Below are 26,510 nucleotides of genomic sequence, written 5' to 3'. Positions count from 1 at the left end.
CGGACATTGCTGGCCATTGTTGGTTTCACGCATGCGCACACCACTCGTGCTCACAGATACATACATACATACATACATACATACATACAGGTACACACACACACACACACACACACACACACACAGGTACATGGACATTGCTGGATGTAGGAGTGGTTGCACCACTCAAAAATCTGAGAGGAAGTCAAATAGTTAATTGGAAGGGGATTATTAGCATAAAGAGGCTGGGGCGATCACCTCCTCTCCCTTTGACCTGCTGACAGGTGAATTTTTAGGCCTGTCTTGAAGGAAGCCAGTGATTTGTTTGTTTTAAGGGATGGGAGGAGGGCATTCCACACCTGGGTAGCAGTGCTTTGGAAGGTGAATTTGCCCATATTTGTTTTATAAATGGGTGGCACCAGATTGTTGTTCACGCTCCCTCTAGTATTATGGCTGTGGGTGTTGCTCACTTTTTTAAAGTAATTAGTCAAGTAAGTGGGTACTGAGGGCATGGAGGGTAAAGTTGCATTTACAATTTTGAATGTCAGGCCCATCTTCAATTGCCCATCTTCCACCCTGAGCCAGCCTATGCTGTCAAAATGCTCCGCATATAGGTGGGTCATGGGCCCTAGGTGAAGAAGAAGTCGGATTAGTTTGTTTTGGGAAGTTTGGAGCTTGGTTTTCTGTGCCATTGAGATGTTAGGGAACCAGGACGTACAAGCATAGTCAAAAATGGGCAGTATGAGGGCTCCAGCTAAGGTCCCGAGGGCCCTTTTGTTAATAAAGGAGGAGATTCTGGCCAAGAATCTTGTCCTTTGATTTACTCAAAGGACAAGATTACATACTGTTTAGTGTACAGTATGTATTAGTGTACAGTATGTATTTATGAACCCACAGGTCAGAATGTGGCGCCAGTGCCAGAAGAATACAGCTGTTGTTATTGTTAGTCATGGAGAAGCAGCAGCACCCAGCGCTAGCTTAGCTTGTTTTGAGGTTTTATAAGATCCTAAAGATGCCAGATTGTCTCATTTGGAGCAGAAAAAAGGACTCTGTGTGGAGACTGTCTAACATGTGAGTAAAATAAAATAAAATAAAATAAATAAATAATATTTTTTATTATTGGATTAAATGACGGATTGTGGAGATTAGAACGGAATCCCACGTTCCTGGTATAGATTCAATTAATGAGAATTTCAGTTGTATTTTATTAATGTTTACAAGTTCCCAAGGCATTAGGGAACACTCCATAGCACATTCAATTGTTATACAGCTTAGAGAAAACAATGCTCCCAAAATTCTATTTTGACTGTGAAGTCAAAATAGAATTAGTGGAAAATGATAGGCCTACTGGGATTGGTGTGGTCAAGATGATCTCTACGGTATAAACTAAACTAAATAAACCAAGCCCCACATCATGGCAGGTAGATCATAAAGTACTTCAACTACTGTAGCAATCGTGGGCTCCATTTGACAGGGACAGTCAGATTACCATATAAACAACATGGAATCTAGTCGTTTGTTGTTTTCCCCACAAAGTTTACCTTGACTAGAGGTAGACTAGACTAGAAACAACATTGATGAGTTGAACCAAACTGAATAGCCGCACGCTCAGCTTCACAACTGCTGCATCAAAAACCCATGCTAACTATAAACAGCCCTTAGTAACAATCCAGTGCTTTTATGAGGGCCTCACAGAAATGTGATGTTTTGTGTTGAAAACAAACTGGAAAAAAAAGTGAACTTAATGGAAAACAGACAGTGGAAGTGGGCAGTCCTGATCTGTATCAAATTAAATAGACATGATATCATTGTCACGATCGTAACATTGATCAAAAGGACATCTACCATAAATTGTATAGTGCAGCGATTTTGTCTCCTTATTGTTCTTTGGAGGGATGATAAATCTTGGGTTTGTTCATCTATCAGGAGACTGATTTCACAGTATGCTGTTATTACCCCCTCAACATAAATGATTGATGCGCCTGTTTGTTAATGTGTATTCTGAATTGGTTGGTTTATGGACGCATGTGCTTGAGTGTCTGCATCAAAATATCTACAATTGTTCGTTTGTGCGTGCGTGCGTCCATCCACATGCTTGAGTATGTGACTACAGTGAGGTCAAGTTTAAGTGGCCACAGCAGCGCCACTCTTTCCAAGAGAGAACTGTACTGTCATCTCTCCAGGAACCAGAGATGGTGAACTATGTCATGCTATAACCACGCACGATAGCAAAGGGACATGCTTTCTCAGTCTCAAAACCATCATTAGATTACATTTGGAGATTGAAGCCAATGTACAAGGAAGTTTTCATACAAAATCAACTTTTTCCATTCAACACAAATAACAGACTACATTCAACTGAAGAAAAAAACATACATACGCCTCCTTTGGCCAAATAAACTCCATCTATCATCACATATTCTCCACCGCTGTGGGATTACAGAAAATAATCCCCTGATTAGAAGTAAAATAAAGCCAGCCCAAGAATGAATTACTCAATTTTCACTGTTTACGAGACCAGGGCCACACATGCATACATACGGTTGAGACAACGCACACTAATCAGAGATTACGCTGTGCAGCTACCACCTGGCTCTTTAGTGATAAAGGGCCGTCCTTCTCCCACTAAGAAAATAATCACACTTGTGTGAAGTGAGGGGCGCTCTTATCATCGTACATCAGGCAATCACACTGAGCTGTGCATAGGAGGGGCTAGAGCCCCTCAAAAAACACACAATTCACAAAAGCTGCTGTGTGTACAGTATATCAGTAAAATCATATGATTATCCTCTGGTGCCAGTGTTTTGCTATGGTTAACGCTCTTCTCACGCACCTCCCCCACAACCAGCATTCTCTACAGTACTGTATGTTCTCCAGCTGGCCTAGTACTGAAGCCCTGTGTTATGGGCCCACACACTGGATGTGCACCATGCTATGCTGCACCGCTTTGGAGCAACAAAATGCAACGATAACACAGAACATTAAGCCAAAGCTTTACTGCCTGTAGGCAGTGAAGGGTACTTTACGAGGAAGTGAGGAAATTAACGTTCTGGATCTGGGTTTCTATTGGGCTGAGCTGTGCCTGTGGGTTTACTGTAGACAGCCTTACTCAGCACTACTTTGGGCCAACAAAATGCAATGATGAATACATATTACATAAATGCATAAACTGGCAACTTAACTGCTTGATTCGTGGTGCCTTTTATCACACTGCGGCTCACACACTTAATGATGTAATAATGAATAATGAGGGTTTTCCATTTGACTGCCAGCATGGTGAAGATGTGTGCTGGATTTGAATGGTTTCATACTGACATCAGTCATTTATCTGATTAAGCATGAAGGACTGTTGGAGCTGAGAGAGAGAGAGAGAGAGAGAGAGAGAGAGAGAGAGAGAGAGAGAGAGACACACACACACACAAAAGACAGAAACAGAGACAGACAGAAAAATGCAGAAAAAGGATAGACGGACAAGAAAGACACACAGACTAATATGCAGAGAAAGAAGGGAGGTCTTGTTGTGAATCAGCAGAGTCCCGGTGGACTCACTGAGCTCTGTTCTGGCCCAGACTCGGAGCATCTTCTGATGCAGTTAGAGATGGTAATAGAGCATGTCTTCCCAAATCCCCTGAGCTATACTGCGGGCAGCCAATAGTTCCAAGCAGCAGAGCATAACACTTCCACACCAACTGCGATGGCCTGCTTCCCATTAGCTTCTCACCCAGGGAGCTTCTCAGTCTGCGGTAACGTCATGCCGAGCTGTCCTCTCACTCACTCACAGTGTTGGAGTGCTTTCTTCAATCAATGTGTTGCTATGGTTCAATGAATGCCGCAGAGATCCAAACTCGCTGCAACATGTGGACCGTGGACGCGCTTTGTTACCTTAAAAAACACCCAATGAGTTATTCATTCTTCCTCTTCTTTATTTTCCATTCCTTCAATAGAGGTATCGGAGACCGAGAGGGCTGCGTTCAAAGGCTGTTCACAGATCTGGAAAAGCACTTACAGCGACCCCAACAATGTTTTCCAAATGACAATATGGGGGATAGTGTAAGTGGGGAAAAAGGCTGAGAACAAAAATGTGTGTCACCTTTTAGAAGCCAAACCGAAGTCCAATAATATGCTATAAAATAGCACAGGTGCTGAGGTCATATTGAATGAGATTGTTTTGAAATGTACAGTCAGTAAAGCAACTATTATCTTGGAGATAATGTGAGAAGCACATGTGCTGGAGAATTGACTGACTCCCCCTATTATTGAAAAATTGCAGCCGCATTTCATTTAGTGTTTTACATTTTGTGTGTATACTGGTACACGCACACACCATGCTTTCATAACATTGTGGTTTTGAATCCAGAGTTCTATCCAACACAAAAGCCACTTTAATCTGTGAAAGTGACATGCTTTCTTCTCAACATCATTATATTTGACTTTTATATCCCCCCGAAGGGCAAGCCAAGAGAGTCGCATCATCATATCCAAATATCATATCTTTCTCAGTCTGTACTGCCAGAGAAAACTTGGCAACCAGCGAAAGTAAACACTGATGGCACCGTTTAAAGTATCACCTTTTCTAATCTATTATTTAGAAATATTTTCTTAATCAGATGCCATGAAAAACATGTTTCAACAGTCAAGTTCGTCACACACACACACACACACACACACACACACACACACACACACACACACACACACACACACACACACACACACACACACACACACACACACACACACACACACACACACACACACACACACACACACACACACACACACACACACACACACAGTCTTTTGCTCTGTTCCTCAGCTCTCTGTCCTCACCATTCCCCTCCATCGAGTTTCTCTTAGACATTTGACCTTTTGCCAACTGACTGCTAGGGCAGATTCAATAACCTATGAGCACGCAAGCAGCTTATGCCCAATTTATGCTCCGTAGTATGACAGCGTCACATGTAGAAAATAATGTGTCGCAGAGGTACAGCTAATAGTAGTTGTAGATCTGCTATTTTTGGACTATGAATCATGCTTAAGCTGGCAGAGCCCTGAGCCGTCTCAGTACAACAAAGTGCATGGCGGTGGTCGATGGTTTGTGCCGTACAGCATGCTGTGCTAGTAGAGTCTAGTAGTAGTAGAAGTACAGCATGCCGTGCTAGTAGAGTCCCACAAATCATTGCTTTTGTGTTGGACTCCAAAGCTTCACATAGTCTGTATTCACTCCGGCTGGAGATTTCTAAATCGACAGGGTCGACATGCATCTAAACATTGACACCGACAGACGTTCCCACATCAACAAACAAACTGAAAGACAGACGTGAAAGACAGACTTAACAACTCAATAGACCACAGCGATTCCCACGGCGGGTTGTTTTCTCCGATGGGAGAAAAGGCGCAGGGAAGGTGCGTCGTAAACAGTGCGATTCATCACAGCAAGGACAGGCCTGCGCTCTGTTTCTGATAAAAGACCTGGTAAATAGTTTATTGTTTCTCTGGGTCTGGCAGTGCACAGAGACTACACACAGCAGATTGTATCAGCTAATTATATCCAGCCAACAGATCATATCATACCTGCCTACATATAATACTGGATGCACTGTTCATAGACAGTGATCAACCTACAGTATTTAAACGAGAACTGTGAATATGCTGTTCTGTGGAACCTACACTGATAGATTCAGCTAAATAGTCTTATTTTAGTAGGGAGTGCTACAGTACAAGGAAAATCAGGAAGTTGGCTCCACCATGGTTTTCCATAGGATATTTCCAGTGGATTATGGATATCAACGGGTCGGGTGGTCCAAAACTGTTACTTTCCAGGATTAAAATTCAAAAGTGTGAAACGTTGATACATTTCCTACCGACGCTGTAGTGTGATCACTAACAGTGCATTCATTGGCCCAGGCCGTAGCGTAACGGTCTGGGCACCGGACTGGTGATCCAGTCGCGGTGTGCCGCGGGTTCGACTCCCGGACCCGACACGGCCTTTACCGCATGTCATCCCCCATCTCTCTCCCGTTTCCTGTCAGCCTACTATCTATCCCTTAAAAAATCAATAAAAGGCGTAAGCCGCAAAAAAATATCTTAAAAAAAAAACAAAAAACAGTGCATTCATTAAAATAAAATAAAAAGCCTTTGTGTTCAACAGCAAGTTGCAACAATATATCAACCACGTCCACATGTGCGTTGATGGGTATTAGAATAACTGCAGCAATGGCCAATCAGAAATCTGAAAAGAACAAACTGTGGTTCTAACTTCTAATGAATGCTGCATGATGGATGCAAGTGGACTTCTGTTAGAGTAAAGTACACAAAAACTATTTTCATAAGCTTTCATTTGCTCAACACGTTTCTAGTACAGTTTATGATCCATAGCTGTATGTTTTGGTGCTATAAATGTTAACTTCTGAAAGGGGAAAAATACCTTACCTGATATAAGCTCCTGGAGGCTGTAGCGGTACAGGAGGTGGTCATGGCCCTGGAACTGCTGTGGCCCTTGGCAGAGGGCCCGACACTCCACATCTGCTTTGTAATAATCTACCAAGGCCTCCTCGAACATTACTATGGCCCCCTCGTAGTCCCCTCGGTCATATAGCCTCACACCAGCTGTGAAGGAACGCTGGGCACAGAGAGAGAGAGAGAGAGAGAGAGAGAGAGAGAGAGAGAGAGAGAGAGAGGGAAATACTGTAAATGCAAAAGCACTTCTTTTGTTGTGTTGTTTTTGTTACCATCGGAATGTGTGGTTTATTTCATTCTGTTTATTATTCTTTTTATGTTGTGTGCTGAAATGTAAAAACACTTTGAACTGCATCCTATGTACATAAAATAACAAAACAAAACAAAATAAATATTATTGTAATGAAAGTGCATTATAAAAGGTACATTTGACATGGCTTTTATAGACATAGAAAGAGAGGGACAGAGAAGGGAGAGAAGTAAAGGTATGTGGAATTATTTCTTCCTTAATAACCAGTAAGACGCCCTGAATGCGAGAAGCGAGGTTGTGTGCACGCATCTGCCAGTGTACAGGGTTTGAGGAGGTCTGGCCATATATGGAGCGTGTCTTGAGTGTACAGGGTTTGATGAGGTCAGATCAATATATGGAATGTCAGAACAGGTCAGCTCTATATATGGAGATCCAAGGGTGGCAGCGGAGGCAGTGTCTTGAGTGTACAGGGTTTGATGAGGGCACAGGTAAGGCCGCCAGGCCGGGACTTAAATTCCGTTATTATATAACTTTGGGGCGGGCCCGTCTAGAGTTTGAATGGACAGGTATCAGTCAAAAGGGAGACATCGAAGAGGAAGGATGGATGGGGAAGGATCATCAATGGAATGTCAGAACAGGTTTAGCTCTATATGGATATCTATATCTAGATCTAAGGGTTTGAGGTTTGAGATGTAGAGTTGCAGGCCGGCTCCATATATGCAGATCTAGGTGATGATCCAGTCTTTTCCATGCATGGCTATCCAGGGTTTGATGAGGTCAGTGTTGTGATCTTCATATATGGAGACGGCCATATATGGAGCGTGTCACGAGGCGTGACAGACTGACGGCCATATATGGTGGCGTGACGTGTCACGAGGCACGACGGACTGGCGGCCATATATGGTGGTGTAACGGACTGTTTTGCAGGTTTTCATAGTAATCTGAAACCTACGGTTGCAAATAACCTTTACAGACACAGAGCGAGAGGAAGAGTGCGGGGGAGTGAGAGAGATGGACAGAAACACTGAGGAGAGGAATTCTCCTGGTAACCACAAACAGCACCAAGTGACCTAAATGAGTTCTCTCTCATTAAACTGCAGTGACCGCAAAAACAAAGGCCTCTTTCATACAGGACAACAGCCACTGTTCACCCCGTTCAGATAGCAGAGGAGCAGATTAACCCGAATCAGCTTCTGGCTGACTAGACAGTTTGGCAAGGTGCAAAGACATCTGAGGACAAAAGCTGGCAAAAAAGAAGGCAGCATGCTGCAGTGATTAATGATAATACTGGATGATGATAAAGATGGATGTCGCTCGATTGGTTCATAGCAATGATGCGGAATGGAGAAAAGCGTGAGGGTGAAAACAATGGAACAATAGAACAACTAGAGACTAGAGAAGGAGAAAGGATGAAAGAAAGGCAGTGAGGATGGATGGTGAGAGACAGTAGCAAGGATGGTACGAAAATTAATTAAAAATGGGAAAACAGAGAAAACAAAGCAAGGAAGGAAAGAATGTATAGGCAGAGATAACGAATAAACAAAGGAATATTGTTTAAAACTAAGGGTCAGAATCCAAACAGGGGGACTCAAGAGTTTCGGTCTCACCTGGTGAGGTCGGGCTTCACGGTCCACAAAGTGGTCCTCTTGGACGCCCTCCAGGTTCCGACCCATGTCAACATGCTCTGGATTGGCCTGGAAATAAGTGTGGGCCGCCGCCGCTGCCTTGTCGGGCTGTTTCAACTATGGAGACACAGGAATACAAAAGGATATAGATCAGATTTCTCTGGACAAACACTTGTCATAAACAATGTTAAACAAACACTCGACATACGAAAGTACATCAGAGGCAGAGGGAGGTTTATCCACAGTTCAAGTAAATGGGAGATGCTGTAGTTATTTGCCAGCTGGGTTCCATACACATGGACTGATCCAAACAACATTTCCCAGCATTTGGTTTATTTCATACAACATCAGTTGAGGGCAAGAAAATATTCCATGACAGCCCCTTCAACACATAAACACAGAGGGCCACAGTCCTGTCTCCAGCTGGGCGAGCAATGCCTTTAGTTCTAACTTCTAATAATGTACTAATTATATGCAGAATCCAACAAATAAAAAAATTAAAAATGTATGAATAACTGGAGACAGTCTTCAGCGCTTGAAACATTCTGGCAACTTTGTAACTTATTATCACTTGCTGGAAAAAAGAAAAGTCAACATCAATAGAGTGCCGAAGTCCTGACGTCACTCCCACTAACCCTGGGTCACTGCGTTACTGTTGTATTGGAAATCACAAAGACAAATCTTAGATTGCGTCATATAAGAACTGTGTTCCAAAAATAAACAAACCACCCAGGCGAGGTATGTGAATCTGTGCCGTTTATGCTATTGAGTTTTGAGGACGTCTGTGTTTGGAGAAAAAACAATCTTACTATTTGGATAAACTAGCATTTTTTCACCGTCAGTTGATACTTCATATCCATACGAGTAAAATTGTCGGGTGGTTTTATAGTGTTAATGTGGTAGAATTATTGATTCTAGATGCAGCTAAAATGTGTTGGGTGGTAATGTAAACTTCTCTGTCCTGCTCACATTACGTTGCTGAATATGGGTAAAGTTGTGCCTTTTTAACTAAATGTACTTCAGATCAGATCAGAAGAGTGACTGAAGCAGGGCAAGGCAAGAGATCTGAGGAAGTTCTTCTTCAAATGCTCCTCCAAATGAGCCCCGACTGTCTGCCAAAAATAACAAGGTACGTTCAATCCATAACTAATTTATACCGATCAGGAATTCTGGAACCCGTTAGCAATTGAATAACTGACAAAAGTGAATATTTTGAAGAGACAGACTGTTCTCAGACTCTTCCCATCATTGGGGGCGAGCTGCCATCCTTTGACAGAAAGATCTCCAGCATGATGGATGAGCTTCCGTAGCTGACAGAATGTGGGATTCATGACAGTGTATGCATCTCAGTGAAATAATCACAGCGTTCCGCTCCTTAACTGAAACATTTGTGTAAAATAAACAAGATGAAGTACTCTGGCAAGGATTGTCATTTCATGGGATAAACAAGACAAACTAATTATTGCTTACTAGCGTGCGTGCGTGCGTGCGTCCTTTCACATGTGTGTGCGCTAATGGGGATATTGTACAAACTGTCGTTAAATTACATCATTTTTAAAATGATAGAAACCAGCAATCGTCTTATCTTGGCAGCTGGCCAACCACGTCTGAAGAACTGAGAGCTAATGGCAGACTTCTTCATAGTGTATAATCCACTTGACCTAACCATTTGTAACGACGTAACCCTTATACGCCGCCACATATTAGTGACAGGTGTTGTTGCGTGAGGGCATGACGACATCACTCATTGTGCCTAACTGAAAGTGAGAAGTTTCACCGGGAAGGAGTGACGTGTGCAGACGAACAGGATATTATTTTGCTTAAACCTTTATTGATAGTACCAGTGGAGATGGACAGGGAACAGGGAGAGAGAGACGGGGAGTGACACGTAGGAAAGGTCATTAGGATCAGGATTCGAACCCTTGAGAGAGAGAGAGAGACACACACACACACACACACACACACACACACCCCCCCCCCCCCCCCCCCCTCTGACTGGAGACTTCCAAAACTGCTCATCCAGAAAGTTGCGTGCATGTAAACATGCATTCACGCCGGCAAACATGCCCACATCAACAAACAGTCCCACATGAAAGATAAATTGAACACCACAACGTTTCCCAGGGCAGATGGGAGAATAAACGCGGGTATGAAGGTGGTTTGTATGCGATTCATCTTTGTATGCGATTCATCACATCAAGGACAGGCCTGCACTCTCTGTTTCTAATAAAGACTTGGTAAATAGTTTATCGTTTCTCTGGGTCTGGCAGTTTACAGAGACTACACTACACACAGCAGATTGTATCAGCAAATTATATCCAGCCAACAGATCATACCATAGCCGTTATGTATCACTGTTCATAGACAGCAAAATTATGTGATTATGTCTATGCACCAGTGATCCCAGAGTTACTTAAATGAGAACAGTGATTATGCTGCCGTGATCGTAGGAGTCCTACTTAACATGGAATAGAGCACTATAGGGCACATCTGGAACTTATCTTCATTACAGGGTCTCAACAGATATTTCCAATGGAAATGGATTTTGGATAAAGGCTTATTAAGACAGTTTAATAACAGGTACGAGGCACTCGTGCAGCGACAGAAAACACTCTACCTCCCATGCTGGCTTCAGTTCCCACTTTTGGCTTTTGTCAGAGGTATTATTTCATCTAAAGTTCCGGCTGTCCTGTATTGCAGGCTGAAGTTCAGCTCTGATGAACACGCCTACAATACCAGACATTCCGCACAAGGTCTTTTTACGTTTCCCATCTCAAAAACGAATGCAATGCAACACACAGCAATATATAGAGCAATGAAAGAGCGGCATAGTCTTCCATCACAAATCAGACGGGCAACAAGTAAATCAGATTTTAAAAATAAATTGATGATGGTCAACACATTGAACACTGTTTAAATTATTTCATACTGTAACAGTACTTAAACTGAAATTGTATTCATGGTTGTTGAGATGTTATATTCATTAATCACTTGTTTTATATTTAGTTGTATTTTATTTTTTTAACTCTTTTTCTTATACATGTATTTTATGTGTGGTCCCCAGGAAGAGTAGCTTCTACTAAAGTAGTAGCTAATGAGGTTCTAAATAAACAAATAAAATAAAACCACCCACAAATGCAGCCAATTGTGTTCGTTGGAGTAGCCGCCCCAAGCTGGCGCTTACTATATATATATATATATATATATATATCTCTCTCAGAGAGATTCTACCTCTTACTTCCCCTGCCTTGGCGTCGTCACAACCTACTGTATGAGGTATCACGGGTGGACTATTGTTCTAGGAACTAAAAGGACTTCCAGATGTTAGTAACCTGGAAGAGGCATTCCCACCATCACACCTTCGCTCCTGCTACCCCAGCCCCAGCCATACACCAGTTAGCATCGCCATACATTTTACATCAAATCTTGGTAAACCTCAAAAGAGACTTTTATTCTCAAGGCTTACTTCATCTGGCTGTTACAATGCAGAGGAGCAACTTGTTTCTAAGAGGAAAAGCCATGATGTATCATGCAGACCGTTTTCCATCTTTCATTCTTTTATAATAAATAATTTATTACATCAATATGTTGCACCCCTGACACTGAACATTTTCGTATTCCAATTTTTATTTTCATTTCCAAAAAATTATTTCACTGTTTGACAAAGTCTGGGGTCTTTCATCAAGTGGCAGAGAACTTGAGAGAATAGAACGTGTGGGCACTGGGCAGACTTGCTGCTCAGTCACCTCTGAAAGGCCAGAGACTCTAAAGTGCCATCGAGTGCATTCCTGTTGAGGCGATGTCTTCCCACAGCTGAGCAGGAGCTCCTCTGCAGAGCCCCAGCGCAAGACGCAGAGGCTAGCTTGGCGTAGTGTGAATGAGACAGAGAAAGGGAGAGCAAGTCGGAGACCAAGACAACCCACACACTGGGACGAGGCACAGGGAGACGTTTTTGTGTCCCATCCAAAGTGTCACTGACTGAGTGCCAACAACAATGAGCTGCGGTATCCAGAAAAGAACGGTCCTGAGGGTTGAGAAGGGAATCAGTCAACCTACTGCAGCCACCTGGGGAGGCACTGGACACACCTGCAGCACGATTGCTGCTCCCCCCAGCCACCTGGGGAGGCACTGGACACACCTGCAGCACGATTGCCTGCCCCCCCCCTCCTCTCCTCCCACCCTACAACCGCCTAAGGGAGTCGGGGACGGCCTGGCTCAGGCCAGAGAAGGAAGGGGATCAACTTCAGCACGCCACCCCACGGCAAGCACAGCTGTGTCCGTGGCCGTGCCAGAGCCCATTGTCCTGGGGCCCGATACATGCAGAGTACAGGGAATCCTTGAATGTGGAGGTTCTCTGTGTGATGTCATCATTATCGCCTGAGGGCGGGTCAGGGGGAGTTAATATCACTCGGGGTACGGTTTCATCATTCACTCACGTCAAAGTTAGTTAGAAAAAGCTCCAAGGATTGTAGTCTAACAGAACACTTAAAGGAGGGGAAATAGTTTGAAAACACTTAACATTTCTGAGTTTTTATTTTGAGTGACATTAAAATATATCCAAGTGTAATCTAATAAATAAAAAAAAAGCTCTCCAAAAGAGTAAAAGAAAACAAACATACGTTCAATATTCTGCATGGGAGCAGTTCACTGGAAGCAGTACAGTGGAGGAACTGACATACAGAGTGACAAAAGAAATGGGTCATTCTGGCTCCATAATGGATTTTAAGTCATAATCAATATCGCTGACCTGCATACTTATAAAGAGGTCATCGATTTATGGAGGCAGATGATAGTGCTGAGGGTAACAGGTACGCTCGCCCCTTTTCCATCTCGCCCCACTACTTTACAGTACCTAGCTGTAAATAACAAACATAATTCATGTTTGTGATTATTTAAAAGGTATTATCATATTAATTTATCATTGTTAAGTTCACTCTGTATATCCACAGGCATAATAGCATGATGATACCATTACAAAACATGGGCTACTGTACATGGAAGAAATGTGATTAATAAAACGAAATTAACTGCTAGAAGGTCCTAAATCATCATACTATAATTCTAACAATCATACTATAATCATCATCATCATACTATCATTCTAACAATGTCTGAGTGTGTGTGTGTGTGTGTGTGTGTCTGTCAGAAACAGTGCCGTAACTCCTTACTGCCTGCACCAATCACTTTTCACACAGGCATTGACCATATGAATGTGGAGGGCGTAACGAAGCCCTTTTTTCGATTTGACACATTAATGATTATTAATGAATTGATTAGTCAATTACAAACGCAGTACCCCCCACGGCCACAAGGGGGGACAAATATCTCACAACTGGTAAGGGCTAGTTAACTTAATTAAGCAGTCACCGTCTCTGTAACATGTTGTTCTTTCTAAATTTTACAGAGTATAGAGATCGACTACTATACAATCAAATAAATCTGTATACAAGATAATTTCAGATTTCAGAGAGGGAGATAAATACTAAACTGTTAACTACATTTAAAAAATCGCGGGGGCGAGTTGGTAAAGGGGCGAGCAGTCTCGTATTCGTGCTGAGGGCTGCTGGGAGACAAAAGTGTAATCTACACCAACTAATTCAACTACACTACACTTAAACTCACACCTGCTTTCCCCCCCCGTTACATTATAAACACATTTCTCATAAACAAAATACCCCCTAAAGATGAAGGAGTGGAAACCTATCACAGTTTATGAGTTAGATTACACTTGTAAGAGGAGGGAAATGGAGAATTATATAGCCTAAAGACTTCCGTGCATGGTTGAATTAAAATTATTTCCGTTATCATTATTTCACCAGCTCAGACAAAGAGTGGAAAATTGAGGTTTTAGGAAAGTTTTGCTTCTTGACTGAATAATTTGCTCCAAAGCTCTATTAGTCCGGTGTTGTAAATAATTATCTCAAGACTTCAAATAGTATTCATTAGTGATAATTACTGTGCGAGCAATCCTTTTTTTTAGCAATCCATTTTACAAAGCCAAAATAGGAGCCCGAATTACATTAACCAAATAACGGTGCTAATGGAGTTATTAACCACTGACTGAACCATTGTTTAAAAAAAAAAAAACATTTTTAAATACATTTAAAAAATAAAAATCACACCTGTGTGAAGTGAGCGGTGCAACTCTACCGTGTGAGGGTCTCCGGGGGGTCCCCACAACATCCAGAGCCCCAGGAATGTGCCCCGGAGGCCGGCCCGGTTAGTAACAGATTTTTTTTTAATTTGAAATCCATCCGTTCGTTTACGCTCTTCAGACCAGCCATTCTACGTTCCACCATGTAAAGCTGGTCTTTCAACACATACAGTAAACCTTGTACAGAGTACAGTACGTACAGTTTTCCTCTCGCATGAATTTCAAAGACGCACCTGTAGAGGTGAATGAGTGCTTGCTCAGTATGAAACCTCAGCTTGCCCTCCTCGCTCAAGAGCAACTTGTGTTAAAGCAGCTTGGACCGCCATGCCACTCTGAAGAAAATGCTCTTGATGTGGGCATCGGGGGTGCCAAGTCAAACAGCTATTTGCATGACTTGCTCCTTCGGGGCCGCATGCTCACTTTACAGGTATGGAAAAAGGACTGAGGTGGCGCCAAAAAGTAGAGAGGCTGGTTCAGTGATGAAGAACACATATCCACATCATGCCACAAAAGCTGGGCTGGTGGTGACAGTTAAACAGATGCCCTTATCAGGGCTGCCACTAAGAAGTGGAGCGAGCACATTTGTTCTTAAATAAATGTATTTCGACAAAAGAGTATTTCAGTGGCTGCCTAAGATTTCCCAATAAGTTGGAAACTTCTGGTAAAGTAGATTGGAGTCAGCGCTCACTGCTCAGGTTAGAAGAGAGGCAACCACACAATCTTTGATTGTGTTTCACCAACATGTACAGTATGATTGATTTGTTGTTTGCAACTTAAATAAACTAAACCATACAGCTCAGATTTACCCTTCTCACCAGCCTTTTCATGGGTCTGTTCCCCATCAGGGACCCATAGAAAAACACTCCCACCTACGCAGTAATCACTATAGCATGTAGTTGAGGCCGTACGTGTCAAGCGTATGTCTGTGGCTCTTCGTTACACAAATATTTCTAATTACTGCAGTTACACATTACATTACGCCAGTTAGCCCTGCTAATCCTCAGCTGACAAGGACATGACCTTCCTGAGAAGCTATTTTAAGTTATTATTGGCTGCCTACACTACAATATGGCTTTTCAGAACTGAGCATATTTCAGCAGGCAGATTTGCTAGCATGATAACAGCAGCCATGCGCAGCCAATAATTGTTTTACCTTTTTATGAGAGCAAAAAATACTGTCTCCTCAAAAATTAGAGGAAAAAATAGAAGTCATGGAGATAACATATCTTAGGAATGCACTTGGGAGAAACCGCCACATCGTTACGAAGCTATCCTTTATCTCTGAGGATGTTGCAAGCTCAGTTTACATGTCGGCAGACATAGCAAGTGGATAATTAGGTTCAGTGTGAAGGGCCTTTTCTCTTCAGACAAAAACACATCTTCAGTTTAACCTCACTGTTGCACAAGTTCTGGAAAGTAGAGGTAAAAAGAAAGGTGAGCGTGGAAGTGTTTCTACGTGCGGGAGGCACCTTTGAGCAGATTGTGAAACAGTGAGACACTGCTAGCAGCAGGGTGCAAGCCTCATTCTGTACGATTTTTACACCTCAAATTGTGGAACTGCAAACAGAAGGAAGGCCAATCTTTGTTGCACTAGTACTTAACATTCCATCCAGCTGTTTGGAAAGCACAGAGTCCCCCATCTGGGGCGTGATTCAACGGGACTGCATAAACATCGTAGTACATTTCCAACCAGATTGCAGGTTTACTGTCACTGAACCAATATTTGTGTTTTGAGGCAAAGTTTAAAAAATATTCTGGACTAGGTGTTTATCCTACAAACAAGCATGGAAACCACACAGCGTCTATCTTTGGTATGCTAACAAAACCGTGTACTCAGATGTGTGTAATGAAGCCAAACATTAGCAACTCGTAGACACAACACAAGGGATAGTTTATGATAAAGAAACCTATAGGAACATGTTTCAGAGAGGGAACTTGGCAGGAGAATTCCAGAGGAAATATTAGGCCGTGATCTGTAAAACACACACCTGGGTATAACTGAGATATTGGAATTTGAATAATCCTAAATGCATTTTCACAAGAGGTTGCAGTTAATGAGAGATTAATGTGTTTTAAGCAGCCTTCTAAATATTTATGGTGCGGTGTAGAATCCCTTGCCTATAAATCCTGTTTGATGTCATCAAACAAATTTGTTCTGTTCTTTGAAAATGCACCAGTATTTCCTAAGCCTTTAAGTGTTGGAAATAATGTGGATGACTTTCAATAATGTGGATGTTTTCATCAACACAGGGCAGCTATACTGGATTGTTGTTTGTGCTAAATGTACTTATTAAACTCTACTATCCATATACAGACATGACTCACGGTTTCAGCAAAGAATTTGATTTGATAGTTTAATATTTTTAATTAACAGACACATAACTAAAGTACCATAACATTAATTATTGGCTGACTCCTGGATAAAAGGTTCTGGTTTAAAATATAATAAAATAGACCATTTCACAATACTCGCTGTAAATCACCAAATGGCCCCATGATTGAAGTTTCATTTTCCTGGCGAGGAAAGAAATATACACCCATTTTTATCTCAAACAGACCATTTCATAGTCCATGTGTTAGCTGTAGTAGCACTGTAACAGCGATGTCTTTTGGGAGTTGGCATCATGAACTTTTTAAGTATAGGAAAACGCATGCGCAAGCCCATGGCCTGCTGGGAGGGTAAAATGTCCCCTTGATGAGTAATGACGTAATTCTATAAAAGCGGTAGTCTTCCTTCCATTTCAGGTCAGTTCAAAAGCACACAAAGCATTGATTCACTGTTCAGGGAAGGCTTTGGAATTCTTGGAAACATGAAAAACAACTCCCGTCTGGTGTTTTATCCTGTATTTCCATTGGACGACCTCCTGCTGTAGGAGAATTTGTAGACGAGTATCTAATCAGAGTTCACTTTTACGTTTTCCAAGAGTCACCGATTTTCCTTACACACATACGTACACTGTACAAGTACATGCTTGGACGCACGCACAAACACATGCCACACACGCAATTTAAACACTAAATGGAGGGTACCGGCGGTGACGTGAGCATGACGCTAATTGAGCAGGAAAACATTACAGTTCTACAAATAAACCGTTCCATAATGGACCCTTAAACAGGCCTTTTCATTACTAAACAACCTTGATGGACTAAAACAGCTTTGGGACATGTCTACTGTATACACGCAGGCCACTGAATGTTACCACTGTACATTACAGGTGTGAATAAGTCACTTGATGTCTCGGCTGACTGGCTAAACTAATCAGACGGCGGCTTGTTTTCGCTTCACCGCTAAAGCACACAACACTTTAACGCAACATCAGGGCTATAACTCACATCCCTGCCATGCTACCCACAGTGAAGCATGCCTACATTTAAATTAAAACGCAATTAGGACATGCTAAGCGCATGCTCTGGAAAACATGCGTGCAGGGGTGAGGGAAGGAAAAGTGAGGAATTATGTTTTGTGACATCATGAGTTGAGAGGTCAGGGCTCCCCTTGTCGAGCATGTCGTCCTCTTTCAACCTCCCCCTCTCCCCCGTCCCTCCTCCTCTCGTTCATCTCCACATGCTGACAGCCCTACACACTGGGCTCTTCTCTTGCCTGTCCTCGCCCCACCCTGGCCTGAGCCAGCACACGTTCTTCCTATAAGGTCATGCCTGTGGAATGCCTGAAAAAAACCAAGCCGCCGTCACCACTGTAAAAAGCCTCTTTCATTGAATCAGGGCTGTCTGGAGACACGAAAGACCAGGGAGAGTTGTCCGACGAATCCCCCACCTCACCACCACCATGAACCACTGACGCCCTCCCGCCCATTACCCCCTCCCCCGCCCCATCCTTCATCTCTCTTCTAAAGTCATGACAGGCGGCGTGCACTCCACTGTACGTGCAAAAGAAAACAGTGGGAGAATAATCTTGCCACTGCACGGGAGCAGAGAGTGGACTTCCGTTGGGGTAGCGTGCCCAGGCTGCTGTGTGGTCTCTGGGCTGTGAATGGATTGAGGCTGACTGCTGGCTTTGATTAAGGGAACACAACACCAAGGCCTATACGTTCTGTCATTGTGGCTTGAACCTCAGCAGAAACCTAGAATAGGGAACAGACGGTCACTCGACCAGAACCTCTTAGTTACCAAAACACAATTCAAGTCTATTATAAAGTAATCAAATATCTGGCTGAGCTGAATGGAGCAGGTTGTTTGTATGTCCGTAAAGTGGTCCGGCTCTGTGGTTGACATCGTTTGATTGGTGGGATTAGCCCTCTTTTCCATCTCCAGTGACAAACAACCTGAGCCTCTGTGGAGTTCCCGGTGAAACACTAGACTACTTCGTCTCGAGGCTACGCCACCGACATCAACTACTGTATCCTTAGTCAACCATCAAGCTCGTTCCCACGTCTGCCCTCGCTTCCTGGGCAGTATCGGGACACACAAGGCTCGCTTTGTACGACAACCTCACAACACAAGGTGTAGGAGTTTTGAGTCGTGCAGACAGGGTGGAAAATTGCCTTCAATGTCCCCCCCTCCTCTTCCTCTTCACACCTCTCTCACGTTTTCTCCTCCTCCATGTACAGTCAGTGACACACTCTTCTTTCTTTCTAGCAACATCTAACAGGTCTGGCTCTCCTGACATTATTTTTACACCACGATCCCATGATCTCAAAAGCCACTGGTTTCCATTCACATAAAAGAGCCCTTTTCTGGGGAGTGGAAAACATTTCCAACCAGTGTGTCAGAAACCTGAAACGGTGCCAGCTGTTGTGTTTTGTCCCTGCCACTTTGTAGGTTAGTCATTTTGGTTGCAGATTGGGTACACGTGTGTAAAGAGAGGTTCTACACAGAGCAACGGCTGAGGAACCCAATGATGCAGAATTCCACAGATGCTGGTTGAGACTGGTGGGCTGAGGAGCCAGGGGTTTCTCATATAGCTGTTTAACAATGACTTGGCAGTGCTAGTGTTGACCAAAAAGATCAGCACTGACCTCAACCTCACAGGAGATAACTTGAAACAAAGGGACTTCAGATGTTTTGTAGATATTTCACCCAAACACCCTCCCCGTAAAGTCCCCAAAATGAGCGGATTTCCCGTCTGAGGATGACATTACGAGGAACCGTGCACTTCAAGGAAACATTTACAGGAGGGAACCCTCAGAGACAGGGGTCAAGGGTCGCCCTCTCATTCGAGTGTGGGCATGTTCCGCTTTCCCACCGGAGCTTGTAAAGATGTCGTGAAAAAAAGGAGGTGGTGGAGTGTGTGGAGTGTTAAATCCAAAGAAGTGAAGCATTTTGTTCGCATACAAGTGGGTTTGGAGGAGAAGCATTGAGGAGGAGGCAATGGGAGTGCTCTGTGTGTGTGTATGTACGATACCAGACAATGCCAGCATTCATCCAGCCGCTCAGTTCTAGTTCTGTCCCTGCCCTCCCTAACCCAGAGAAATATAAAAACTATTTGTTCATGTTGAAGTCAATGTGGTGCTGCTGTTGTAGAGCCGAGAAGCCTGAAAAGGACAGCGGCTGACCTCCTGTATCTGTGCTTTTCAGTTTCATAAAGGAAACACAAGCAAATCCTTATCCCATTATACAAACTTATAACAATCCTATTTTATAATGTAATAGGATATATCTTATATTTTTAAGTATTACATTGTGGCCTCTAGTTTGAACTTGGTAGACTGGCACACTCGGCCAAAACAAGATTCCCAAGTATTGATATCCATGGGGGCATGTAGGGTGACTTAACCTTAAACAGTCAACAATGTGAGTAGAAGTCATGGGCTCGCCTCGACTACATCAGTGGCTGACTGCTTAAAAACTGTGATTTATTCTTGTGAAGTCTTGTGTGCATAACTGATTCACTCCAATATGTGTATCAAGCAAAGAAGGATGTAGACTCAGATGATGCCACATGGGTTTTCTTGTTGGACACATGGGGTAAGAGAAGATGTGTATACACTTATGCTAATTTCTCATCAGCTTTCAACTGCATGCAGCCCCATATTCTAGCTTGCAGTCTTTCTAAAATATCTGACCCCGAGTTTGGCCCTGTGTTTGCTGGTCGGCTTCCTGCCAATGAGGTCATACAGAACTCTTTTTTTAATTACACTGTCTGAGGCCCTGAGGATTACCCCCGGGATGGGTTTTGTTGCCTTTGTTATTTGTGCTCGACTGACAGATTATGTCTTAATCAAAGTTTGTTGATGATTCTGTGAATATCAGCCTCCTGCTGGAAAATGAGGTACAGTAGGTGAACCACGGTCCAGCCTTGGACAATTTCATTAAATGATTCATACTTGTTACTCGATATCTCCAAGAGCAAAAAGATGCTCATCGACCTTCACCAAACCCACATCGTCACTTTCAATAATGGCAGCATAGGTAACACCCTCTTCATGCAGAGAAGGGCCAAATCAAACAGATATCAAGATCCTTTGTTCCCTCAGCTGCTGGGCTTTTGACCAAGCTGTACAGTTTATTATGATGGCATGTATCATGTACATGTTACTGTGTAGGGCTATTTATATTGATTTATAAGATAGTCTAAATAAATAACTTGATCAGCCATTAAACATGCAATGTTACACACGTTGGCAGTGTTCTGCCTACACCAAAAATAAAAACAAGCTCTGATCACACAGTACATGTTGGGATGTTATCTACTGTATACACCATAGGATTCAGGTTAACAATTGGCAAAGCTGCCCTTAAAAAGGTTAGTCTACATTCCACGTCTCCCAAGAATGTTAATCAGTACAGTTGAGTGAGTCAGTCATCTATTGTGCCTTTAGGCATCTGATTCTTTAAATGTTAAATGTCATGAAAATATATCTCAGTAGAAATGACAGTACTTTCTAGGTCCACTCCCTGATTAGGTAATGCCAATCCCCATAGCTCCTGTGTTCCTCTCTCTTTATTAGTCTATGGGTCCATCAATCAGCGACTCAAGAAGGAATGTCATAATTTGTGTCCTAAACACGGTGACCAGCTTCTAACAATAGGAAGTAAAAGGTCAGGAATGTGGCGGGGGGCGGTGTGGTGGGGGGTGCAACACAGTCTGGAGATCACCTGAAGGAGGAAAAAATCTATGCCTCTCTTCTCTTTACAGAGCTCAATGGTGGTGGTATGCAGGGTACAGGCTTTAGTTCCGACACACCAAAGGTCCGACAACCTACCCCAAACCCTAACTGAACATTGAAGTCCTTAAAATCAGAAACCTAACCGCAAGCACGACGCAACGCATGTCGGACCAACGAATGTCGGGAGCGATGGGTGATTTCTGCATGTCGGACCTTTGGTGTGTCGGATAAGTGTGCGCACCCTGGTATGCAAGCTGAGACTAAACAAGAATGACTCAGTCATAAGTGCCAGGTGCAGAAAGCTCTCGTTTATGAACATCTACAGTATATTCAGTGTGTGCGCCGCAGCCTCTGCCTCAGCCTCAGCTCACGGCTTCACGTTGCGGCGTTCAGAGTATGGGTTTTATGCCGTTCAGACTATGGGTTTTATGGGTAAGTCTCCCATTGGCTTAGAGGCAGCCTAGAGACCAGGCAGCCAATCATGAAAAAGTGTCCACTACGGTCGCTACTAGAGGTAGTAGCAAATGTAGTCTCCACACACACTAAACTCACTCTATGGGGTTATTGTTGGAGAGAGCTGAGTAATGGCAGCAGACAGTAGCCTGGCAGGCAGTTCTCTTGGCAGTGACTGCACTCCCAGGGAGCTCATGATGCTCCAGCCCTCGAGAGCTTAGATGGAGACGTACCTGGCTCAGCATCATTTCCCTTCCTCAGACATTTTCACAAACACACCGTCTCTTGTCTAACTGAACTGAACTGCTCTCTTCTTTGTGATTAATTGGGTTAATAATTTTTAGTCCTTTCGCCACAATATGTTTTTCTTTATGCCATTATTCCACTTAACATAATTAAATCCAGCTTGATTCTAATGTGGAGGGATTTTGGTTCACGACAGCAATTCAAATGTATAAATTGCAAATTACAACTTGGGCATTTAGCGGATGCTCATTTCCAGAGCGACTGACAGCACAAGTGAACAATCAGAGTAAGTGCATGGCGTGAACCAAACAACACAATGACAGGGTAAAATGGGCACTGTACCTTTAAGAAAACCCCACAAATTCCCAGATCAGATTCCCACTATCATGTAGACAAAACATCAAGAAAGTGACACTACTTCCCAGCTCTCTCGCTCTCCCTGTCTTTTTCTCTGTCGTGCACGCGCACACACACACACACACACACACACACACACACACACACACACACACACACGTTTGTGAATTTCATAAATACTGAACCAATGATTAATTTCATAAATACTGAACCAATGATTAACAAGAGCGTGTGACTAAATAACTACATTGAGAACAGTTTTGCACATACAAGGTTTCCACCTGACAGCTTTTTTCTCGTATAGTTCCAGAGAGAAGTTCCCCAACAGGAACAGGATGCATGACACTATTGTAACTAAGAATGTACTAAAGTACAACATAAAATAAAGTAAAATGATGTAAGACATTAAACTTTTCAAAAGATTCTTACGCATTTGAGTTTTTACAGCAAGACAAAACCAACAACCAACTAAATACGCACTGTGGTCTGAACTAGCCATACACAGAATGGTTACGCACCCTCTGTAGACATTTTTAAATCCCAACTCAAGACTCACCTCTTCACTCTTGCTTTTAGTTGAGTTTTAATATGTGCGTTCTGATGTGCCATCCTGTGAGAGGGTTATCCAATAGTCCAATAAACAGGCTGTACACTTTATGAAAATTATGGATTCACAAGATCTGGCATTTATTGATTGCCCACAATTATCCCAAATTGAATGGTCATGTGATATACATATGAACAGCAAAGACATATATGAAAGCAAATACGACCTGTTACATCACGAATTCGGATTCGATCATATCAGTCCACAGATTTGGGGGCCCCGCGAAGCGCAGGCCAGAGGGTTGTCTGACCTGGAGAATTCTGACGTGTCCCTCTCTGGTCTGCCAATATATAGCAATCTCTCTCCCACTGAAGTGACCTTGCATGCGCACAGCTCGGCGGCACACTCTGAAAGTAATGGTAACTGCTTGAAGGGTCTACTTTCCCCCACCAGTTCCTACCCTGTCCTCTGCATGTGGTGTTTTTATATATTTTTTCTCTATGTTTTTATATTCTTATTTTGTTCTTTGCCATTGTTCTATCATTTTAACTACTTGTTTTATTGTACTCTATTTTTGTGTCCTGCCCTGTGAAGCACTTTATGTATGAAAGGTGCTATACAAATAAAGTTTATTATTATTATTTTACACATTTGAAAACTTGTGAAACGGGACATTCTGCTTTTACTTGTAACAGAATATTTCGAAATGTGAGTACTTTTTTTCCTCCACCACTGCTAGCGTTCCCTCAGGGTAAGATCAGAGTGGGAGTCCTTTACGGGGGTGGGTGTGGGGACAAGACAACACAGATGCTGAAGACAACTCTAAACACTCAGTGGGAGGTAGAGGCGGATTGCAAATTCCTCAAAACAGGAAACGTATCCATTGCATATAACTGTGTGGCTCCGGGCTAGTACACTGAAAAATACGGAGCATTCATTTTACACACTCATACCATACAGTATACGTTGTTGTATACAACGGATAGCGAGGATATCGCTGTACAATCTTAAAATGCACTGCAGGTCTTTGTGTTGTAAGCTTGTGGTAAAAAAAATTAAATGTTTCATATGATGCCATGCCCAAAATATGGACGGCAGGATCAAAGTGGTTAACTTTAATTAAAAAAATCAGTTCAAATTCAGTTGAAAGGAGAATAGTAAATCTAAGAAGACAGATCCAGTTCATTTGACCAATTAAACCTGACGTTTTTACACTTTGAGTTCAAAGAACACTCTGGAATTCGCTGTGTTATTTTCTTTTTTGGCATTTCATTCTCCTATAGTTTATACTTCATTCTCTACCTAGGCTGAAGCTAAAGCCCACCTGTTAGTCATTTCTCAGTTTCTTTGTCCTTTTCATCTTTGTTTACATAGATCAAGGACAAAAAAGGATGACTGCAGTTGGACAACTGTTTTTTTCTCCTATTCCACTGAAACCGAGAAAGGAAAGCATCCATCAGCGGTCCAGGATACTGGGTCTGTTTCTATGGCAGAGAGAGCAAGACAGCACAAACCTAACAGTTCATGTTAAGTCTGGCCTCCCACGGCCCTATAAACCAGGGACAGTGCAGGGGAGGTTTGTGTATGTTGCGTAGCTGTCCAGAAAAGACCACATGTTAGCACTCACAAATTTATAGAGACATACAGCCCCCATTACACAATGTCTAATAAATCGAGAGACAGCGAAATGCCTTCACGACTGACGACCTATGTCGCGACGTATATTTTTCCGTCGCAACGTATATTCGAGTACGTCCTGGCGTAAATATCAATTCGTCCCGGCAGAACGGACTCGTCGCGGCTATATCTACCCGTTTGCGACCTAGTAGTTTGACTATTCTTTTACGTCGCGACAGAACGGGACACGTCACGGCTATATCTACCCTTCTCGACGTAAAAGGTAATTCGTTGTGGCGTGTGTGGACTCGTCGCAACAGAACGGAACTCGTCGCGGCTATATCTACCCGTTTGCGACGTAATGGTTGACTTTGTTATATGCCCGGTGCGCGGTGCCCTGCGCGGTGCCCTGCGCTGCCCTACGCCCACCGCGTGCACCTTGCCGGTCCGCCCTGCGCCCTGTGGCCTGGCACGTGTGCACGTGTGCCAGGCCACCGCGTGCACCTTGCCGGTCCGTGGAGCCCTTCGCCGTCCCCAGGCGACCCTGCGTTCCAGAGCTGTCACATGCCCACCGAAAATAGCAGATCTACCAGCTCCTCTCCTACATATGGGATGGCCCGACCCGCGTCTGTGGACCCCTGGGGGGGTGTGTGTGTGAGCGTCTGAGCTCCTATCTGTGTGCCTCCCCCCCCCCCCCCCCCCACCCCATGTGGACCCTTGCAGGGGGGGGGTCGGGGGGTCCCCCTATGCACTTTGTGTAGATGCTGCGTATCGCCTCATACTGAAAAAATTACTATTTTACGCACAGCGCAAGGCAATATGTGATTACGATCGTCCTTCTGGGGGGGGGGGGGGGGGGGCTGGCCTACACAATAGATAACCTACCCTGGCCAACACAATAGATAACCTACAAGGACATATGAATTTAATTTATATACACGGCTATATTAATTTAGCCGATCATCAAAGCTCACCGCGCTCGTATAGCGCATTGACTGTCTGTCTGTCTGTCTGTCTGTCTGTCTGTCTGTCTGTCTGTCTGTCTGTCTGTGTCTCAATGACTTGCCTTAGGCGGATAATATAGACTACAAGTACTTTATTAAAGTAAAGTAAAAGAGTGAGTTCTCATTGCGTTCTCTGCGTCGTAGCGCATGCAGATAGGCAGATAGGGGGGGGGGGCAGTTCTATAGGCAAGGGCAGAAGGTTCCTATAACGACAGTGGGTGCGTGCCCACCTTAGAGTAGCCTATATATTTTAAGGCACCCGCCCCGCAACTTATTATTATTGGCTTATTATTTTGCCACCAGCGGAGTTGACGGTTGACGCCGTTGTCTAGTATAGACTATAGGCCTGTGCCAGGATGATTTTAAATAAATATGTCTCTGTCTCTGCGTCTCTAGAGCTATAACATATATACTGTAGCACACATCATGTGTGACACATGTGCACACACACACACACACACACACACACACACACACACACACACACACACACACACACACACACACACACACACACCGAGTACTAAGTATAAGTAGCATATAGGGTACGGCTCTAAAAACATTAAATACTGCGGGAGCATTACACTAAACAAAGTTGGATTTGTACATTGCAGAAACGTAACATAACGTAAGTGTTCTTATTATTGTCCGTCTGGGTTTTATAATGCAGTGTGAGTCCGCTCCGCGATAGCCGATCTGCAAGCTCACAACGCGTTGCGCTGATTGACAGTGCACGTGCAGCAGCTACTGTA

General features: G+C 43.4%; 1 protein-coding gene across 1 annotated transcript in view; it reads right to left on the bottom strand.

The window, feature by feature from the left end:
* The window catches only part of p3h2 (prolyl 3-hydroxylase 2), an 88,242-nt gene that overhangs the window by 22,089 nt on the left and 39,643 nt on the right, over positions 1 to 26,510 (bottom strand). Inside the window, exons 2-3 of the mRNA XM_083768144.1 lie at positions 8,296 to 8,430; positions 6,412 to 6,601 (exon numbers count right to left, since the gene is read on the bottom strand). Of these exons, the coding sequence (XP_083624270.1) occupies positions 6,412 to 6,601; positions 8,296 to 8,430 (325 nt within the window). The remainder of the gene's footprint in view (positions 1 to 6,411; positions 6,602 to 8,295; positions 8,431 to 26,510) is intronic.

The sequence above is a fragment of the Protomyctophum parallelum genome (assembly GCF_964188405.1).
Source record: "Protomyctophum parallelum genome assembly, chromosome: 6".
NCBI classification, from domain to species: Eukaryota; Metazoa; Chordata; class Actinopteri; order Myctophiformes; family Myctophidae; genus Protomyctophum; species Protomyctophum parallelum.
This window is presented reverse-complemented; position numbering and strand designations above follow the sequence as displayed.